Consider the following 7,379-nt stretch of genomic DNA (forward strand, 5'->3'; position numbering starts at 1 on the left):
AACAGACCATTACATGAACTCCTCCACTATGGGTCCAACTTGACCCGTATTCATGACCCGGACCAGTCGACATTCCCATCAAAGATATAATAATATTTTAGATGATACCCATTTCTTTTTTTAGACAGTAAAACAATTTTAATACTTTTTAAATTGATAGGTCGGTTTGTACTTTGGTTAATTTTGGAATCAAACTAGCCCTAAATACTTTGACTTAACAAAAGTGATTACTATTTAATAGGTTATATCGTGAGGTCACGTTGATAAATAGAAATCTATATTTCATTTGTTATTCATAGACATCCCTTCATTCTTTTAAATTTATTTAGGTTTATGTGATTTATTAACTGTTATCAAATCCTTTAAATAAACAATTCAAATAATTAGTATCACTCCTTAGAAATATAAAAATTTAATATCTAAATGACATTAAAAACGATTTAAATTAAGTTTGAGAACAATATCATCGTGCTAACATCTATAAAAACATACTTACTTGAATTAAATCTATTTTTAACCTAATTTGTAAACAACAACAACTGATTTCATCACAAAATCAATGTTTTAACTTAGAATTCAAAACTCAAATTTTTATTAAGATCACTTGACATCTTAATTTTGGCAAAATGATATATATACATCATCTATAATTTATTATGTGGCACTCAAATCCATATATAAAAACAATTAATTAGATAAACTTGTAATTTGATATTGAGTTATTTGATTATTTCTAAATAAGTTCTTATATATTAACATTATATATTCTCTAGATAATTAAATTACTCAACTAAATAAATAAAATATCTTACTTTAATTTTTATAAAATTTAGTTTTAAATATAAAATAATATTTTAGAAAAAAACTAAATAATATATATTCAAAAGTCACAATAAAAACAAAAAATCCTACTAATGTACACAATAATACATATATAATTATTCTCATCCAAATTATAAGTCAAAATAAAAACAATTAAAATAGAAAGGATCCAAATTGAAGATATATATATATATATATAGAAGGCATGAATGAAGAATAGTTAAAGAGAAAGAAAAAAGTGTCCATTAATGGAAGCTTCAAGGTGCTTTAGCTTTGTTTTGGCCGTTGGATGGATAACTATTGGATGTATGATCATGATCGGACGGCTGCCATCTGCCTACGGTGCTGCTGGCTATGGCTTCCAGCCAACTCCATGGACTTCCGCTCACGCCACTTTTTACGGCGATCAAACTGCCTCTGCAACAATGGGTATAAATCATAATTCATTTCTTTTCTTTTGTTTAAATAAATAAATATATATATATATATATATGAAAAACTCCTTGTAAAATTGTTGTTCTTCATTTATATTTACACTTTTTTATCTTCTATATTATCTTAGTGCTGATTTGATGTAGGTTTTTTAGGGTAATAATCCACTTTTTTTTTTTTTTTTTTAAGAAGTGTTTGATAAGTTTTTATAGAAAATCGATTTTAAGTTTCATTTATACAACACCCCTCTATTTTTTTTCACGTTTTTTTATATGAGACTGTGTCAGCCCAATTCTCGGGACCGACCATGTATTAAAGGAACTCTTAAATAGATATAATGTTTTCTGACATAATTGTAAGATCTTTTTGTTAGTTTTGATCATCATGATCTTCGTCTTTTTGTTTGTTTTGTTTGAGAATGATCGTGTGTTTTACTCAAACGAACATGTATTATATGATAAATAAGAATCGAGAGTGAAGAAACTTGATGAATTAAGTATGTTTCTTAACGTGAAAATAAGAATTTGAATTAACAAACGTAATTGATTCTATATATGAGATCATCTCCCGATCTTATTAATTAAAACAATGTATAGCTTTTTGTAAAATACAAAATAGCTCTTATGCTATTCTAACAATAAAAAATCTTTATAAATGAATTTATTTTTGCCTAGGGAATAAATAATATAACTTATTAGAACTTATTAGAAGTAGAGATTCATATTAACAAACTCAATTAAAAAATAGCAATAAAAAAAATTATACATCCTTTAATAATGTGTCAGGTTGTTTTATTGTATCAAAAATCAACTTTTTTTTTTAATATGTTTACTTTCTCACACCTTTTTTTAAGAAAAATGAAAAATAAAATAGATGGTAAGACTGATTTCAGAATCAAGACAACCTCAACTATTACAATTCGTTTAATTTTTGTTGCATTTTGATAGTTTTAAGATTTTTGCAGTATTGTGAATCAATAAAAATAGTAACATTTAAATAATAATAATAATATTTATCTCGATTCTAAGTTCTAACCGGTTTCTTTCAAAAGATTGAGGATCTAAAGATATCATCTTAATTCTAATAATGCAGGAGGAGCTTGCGGTTATGGAAACCTATACAGCACCGGATACGGAACATCAACAGCCGCTCTAAGCTCGGTCATGTTCAACAACGGCTACGCATGTGGAGCATGCTACGAAATAAAATGTGTTACATCTCAATCGTGTTATTCCGGTTCAATAATTGTCACCGCAACAAATCTTTGCCCACCAAATTGGAACGAAGCATCCAATAACGGAGGTTGGTGCAATCCACCTCTGTACCACTTCGACCTTTCTCAGCCAGCATTTACGAAAATAGCTCAATCGAAAGCGGGGATTGTACCCGTTATGTATAGGAGAGTTGCTTGTACGAGAAAGGGAGGAATTAGGTTTCAATTTCAAGGAAATGGTTATTGGTTGTTGGTTTACGTTATGAACGTTGGTGGAGTTGGAGATATTTCGCTTATGTCGGTTAAAGGTACGAAAACTGGTTGGATAAGTATGAGTCATAATTGGGGAGCTTCTTATCAGGCGTTTGCGACGTTGAGTGGTCAAGCGCTTTCGTTCATGGTTACATCGTATACAACGAAACAAACTACAATTCTTAATAATGTCGCCCCTTCAAATTGGAATGCAGGCATGACTTATCAAGCAAATCTTAATTTCCAATGAAGTTTGAAACCACGATTTTTTGGTTGGTAATGAGTCTTCTACAATTAAGCTAAATGAGTTATTATTCGGACAAGTTCGGTCCATTAAGTTTAATCGGTTCTTTTTTGCTTTCTTTCTTGTTATGTGATGTAAATGTCCAAAAATTTATACAGGCTATAGTCCAAAATGTCATAGAAGTTCGTATACAAGAATAATATTCCATCATGTCTAGGCCACCGCATGAAGAAAGAAACAATTTTACACATTGTAAACAACAAATTAAAAGAGGAATCCAAATATATATAAATATAACAAATTTATTGAATTCTATTATGGTTCTTCAAATAGCAAAATTTTTAAGTTCTTAAGTTTTAAGTTTCACTAATAACACTGTTATTAAATGTAGTTGATTAAATATGGATAGTCCCAGATCATGGTAGTCACTCCGAAAATAAACTATAGTGACAAAAAAATAGTTGAAGGTAGAAGTTATAATTTCATGTTTTATATCAAAATAATATATATCATTATACTTGTAAACAAAATTGAAATAGTATGTAAACATAACAAATTAATTGGATGTAAAAAATCAAAATTATACATTTATACTTTCATAAAATTTAGCACCGACTCTAAGGAAAGGTAAGGTGAGATAAGGTAAGGTAAGGTAAGATAAGATAAGACAATCAAGACAACATGATATCAGAATTATGTTAATTAGACTATAGATTATATGTAAGTTGGAATTCCCAACTATATTGAGTTTGTAATTAGTTGTTAGTATGTCTAATAACTTTATAGTTTAATTGTTTACTTTGTAAGAATTTAAGGACTATTTTAATAGTTTTGTTAATAATATACCAAAGGGGTAAATGACACCCTAGGATCCATTACTTTTTTCTCAATCGGTTTCTCATCCTCTAAACATAACATTTATATATCTTTTAGAATTCTTATGGTATCAGAGCGGATCTTCAAGAACAAGAAGAATCACATCCTCTAAACATAACATTAAGATATCTTGTATATTTCTTATGGTATCAGAGCGGGATCTTCACGAACAAGAAGATATTGAGACAACGTTTTCTTCTTCAGGTACTGATTCTTCTTCGCCTTCTTCGAATTCTTCTTCGACAAGTATTTCGAGTAAAGAGGAGATTCAAGAAACTGTCAGAATGATGGAAAAGAAAAAAACATGACAAAGATACAATGACTATTCATAACTTAGATAATCCTGCACCACAATCTTCAACGGTTCAAACTATATAAGCTGGAGTAGTAGAATTCGGCTGGCCCTTGAAGTAAAATCGAAATTAAGGATTATTGATGGATCCTGTATTGCTCCAACTGAACCAAAAGAGTTTGATAAGTGGAGGAAGGTCGACTGCTTGGTCCGTATATGGATCCTTAATACAGTTACAAATGAAATTAAAGGTAATTACTCTTCTACTACAACTGCATTAGATCTTTAGAAATATATTCAAGAAACACATCAAGAGAATAATGGTCCTCAAGCTTTTCAAATTCAAAAGGGGATTAGTAATTTGCGTCAATGACCATTAACATTAGAGAAATATTTATCTAAAATCAAGAAATTATGAGATGAACTCCTAGTGTTGGAACCTCTGTCATCTTGTGATTATGAACTAAGAAGTACTTGCTGTTGCAAAATGATAAAATTAGTCATTCAACAAGATACATCCAAGAAGCTGACACAGTTCTTGATGGATCTGAATGAATATTATGACAATGCTAGACAACATATTCTTTTGATGGATCCAAAACCAATCATTAACAAAGTATATTCTATGTTATTAAGCATTGAGAGACAAAGAGAAGTTCAATCACTAATGATTGATTAAAATGAAAATTTCTCTATGCTTTTGAAGGATAACATAGAATTACAAAGATGTCACAAAACTGGAAAATTCAATATAGGAAAAGGAGGAAGACAATCTATGGGAAGAGGTAACAACAAAGGAAGTTCTTCAAAAGATATATACTGCACCTATTGTAGAACTGAAGGACACAATCAAGATGGTTGTATCAAGTTGAATGGGTATCCTAATTGGTGGAAGAAGAATAAAGATCAAAAGGTAAAAAATATGGCTAATATGGCAGACACTCCCTTCTCCAATTATGAAGAACAACCAGAATCCTATGAAAAATCATCTTTCAAAATAAGCAATGTTGATATTGCTGCTGCCTTCAAAGAAATGATGAAAAATCTTTTACATAAGGAAAAAGTAAAGAACATTACTATGAGGTACACAAATTTTTCCTAATAAAACTTCTAATTTTTATAATGTTTGTAGTCTTAATGTTCATTGTAATTTTAAGAATGAACTATTTGGATTATTGACAGTGGATCTAATTGTCATATATGCTTAAATGTGAATAACATGACTGAAATTAAGAATGTTGCTAATATACCTTTATTTTTACCTGATGGAACAACTAAACATGTGAAGCAAATAGAAAATGTAAAACTTTCTGATAAATTGAAACTTCTTGATGTTATGAATGTTCCAGATTTCAAATACAACATAATTTCAGTATCTAAACTTGCTAAGACAAATCATATTAGATGTCAATTTCCGCATACTGGTTGTATATTGCAGGATCTTAAGGACAACAACACTATAAGAACTGGAGAACTATCTCAAAATTTGTACTTGTTTGAAAACACAGGATCTAAATCCAGGTTAGAAAATACTATACTAAATAGTTGTACTGATTTTAAATCACTGCATAAGAGACTTGGACACCTTTCTGATGTTGCATTAAAACATGTTTTTTCTTTTAATAGAGATGATATTGTTAATTGTGATGTTTGTCCTGTCACTAAATTGAAATGATTTCCTTTTAGTAGTAGTATTTCTAAAACCACACAATGTTTTAATATTGTTCATATGGATATTTTGGGTCCATACAAAGAAAATTCACTTATAAATTGTCCTTTTATGTTAACCTTTGTTGATTATTATAGTAGATTAACATTGATCTACATGATTAAATGCAAAAATCTTGTTATTCAAACATTCATTGAATTCTATGCCATGATCAAAACTCAATTCAATTTGACTGTCAAAATTATTAGGACAGATAATGGTAGTGAGTTTGTTAATAATGGATGTCAATCTTTTTTAAAGAAAAATTGGATTTTACATAAAAAAAATCGTGTGTCTATACACCCCAACAAAATGGGGTGGTAGAAAGAAAACACCGACATCTTCTTCAAGTAACTCGGTTATGCATGTTTCAGGCCAAAATGCCTAAAATAATTTGTCCATTTTCAATATTAATGGTAACACATGTTATTAATTTATCCAAGCTCCTTCCAAAACTCCTTCCAAAATTTTAGAATGGGATAGTCCATATCATATTCTTTATAAACAAAAACCAGATTATTCTAATTTGAAAATTTTTGGATGTTTATGTTATACAAAAAATAATTTTCCAAATAAAACAAAGTTTGAGCCAAGGGGGTCAAAGTGTGTCTTCTCTAGTTATCCTTCAGGACAAAAAGGATTCAGGATTTTTGATTTAAAACAAGAAACTATTATTGTTTCCATAGATGTTGTTTTTCATGAAAATATTTTCCCTTTTTACAAAACTAAATTTAAAGAAAAAAGTTCTTATAATCATGACACTCGTACTAACCAAGCTGTTTTTGATTTATATGATTCTGATTCTGAAACTGATTCTGATACTGATACTTACACTATAACACTTTTGAAGAATCACAAACGGAAAATCAAAATATTATTGAACCTCAAATTGAAAACACACATTTTCAAAAATAATCTGAACATTCTCAAACTTTTTTTTCACAAGATGAAACTTCTTTTTCACAAGATGAACAACTAAAAGTGTGAAGACAAAGAAAACCACCAGCATGGTGTAGTGACTGTGTGATGAGTTCAAATATTGATTCATCTACAAAAAAACAAAAAATTATATACTCCTAACACTTTTCTTTACACATTCAAATGCAAAAAAAAAGAAAATTATCTAGAAATTTTAGGTAATATTTCTACTATTAAAGAGCCTCAAACATACATAGAGGCTTTAAAACTTAATCATTGGCAACAAGCCATGAAAGATGAGTTAACTGCTCTTTAAGAAAATAAAACTTGGATTTTAACTTCTCTTCCAAAGGGAAAAAAGTCAATTGGATGCAGGCGGGTATTCAAAACTAAATTGGAACTAGATGAGTGAGTAGAAAAATATAAAACTCGATTGGTGGAGAAATGATACAACCAAAAGAATGGAGTTGACTTTCACGATAGTTTCTCTTCGGTAGCCAAAACAGTAACGGTTCATTTATTTTTGCTTTAACTGCTGCTAAGAAATGGTTTTTACAACAATTTGATGTAAATAACGCATTTCTCCATGGTAACCTTAATGATGATGTTTATATGATTCCTT

General features: G+C 29.3%; 1 protein-coding gene across 1 annotated transcript; it reads left to right on the plus strand.

Moving 5' to 3' along the window:
• Window positions 1-1,070: 1,070 nt before the first annotated feature.
• On the plus strand, window positions 1,071-2,969 carry LOC124930465 (expansin-A18-like). The gene is made up of 2 exons (XM_047470807.1): window positions 1,071-1,251; window positions 2,347-2,969. The coding sequence occupies exons 1-2, from the start codon at window positions 1,071-1,073 to the stop codon at window positions 2,967-2,969; spliced, it is 804 nt and encodes a 267-aa protein (XP_047326763.1).
• Window positions 2,970-7,379: the final 4,410 nt, after the last annotated feature.

The sequence above is a fragment of the Impatiens glandulifera genome, chromosome 3 (assembly GCF_907164915.1).
Source record: "Impatiens glandulifera chromosome 3, dImpGla2.1, whole genome shotgun sequence".
Taxonomy (NCBI): domain Eukaryota; kingdom Viridiplantae; phylum Streptophyta; class Magnoliopsida; order Ericales; family Balsaminaceae; genus Impatiens; species Impatiens glandulifera.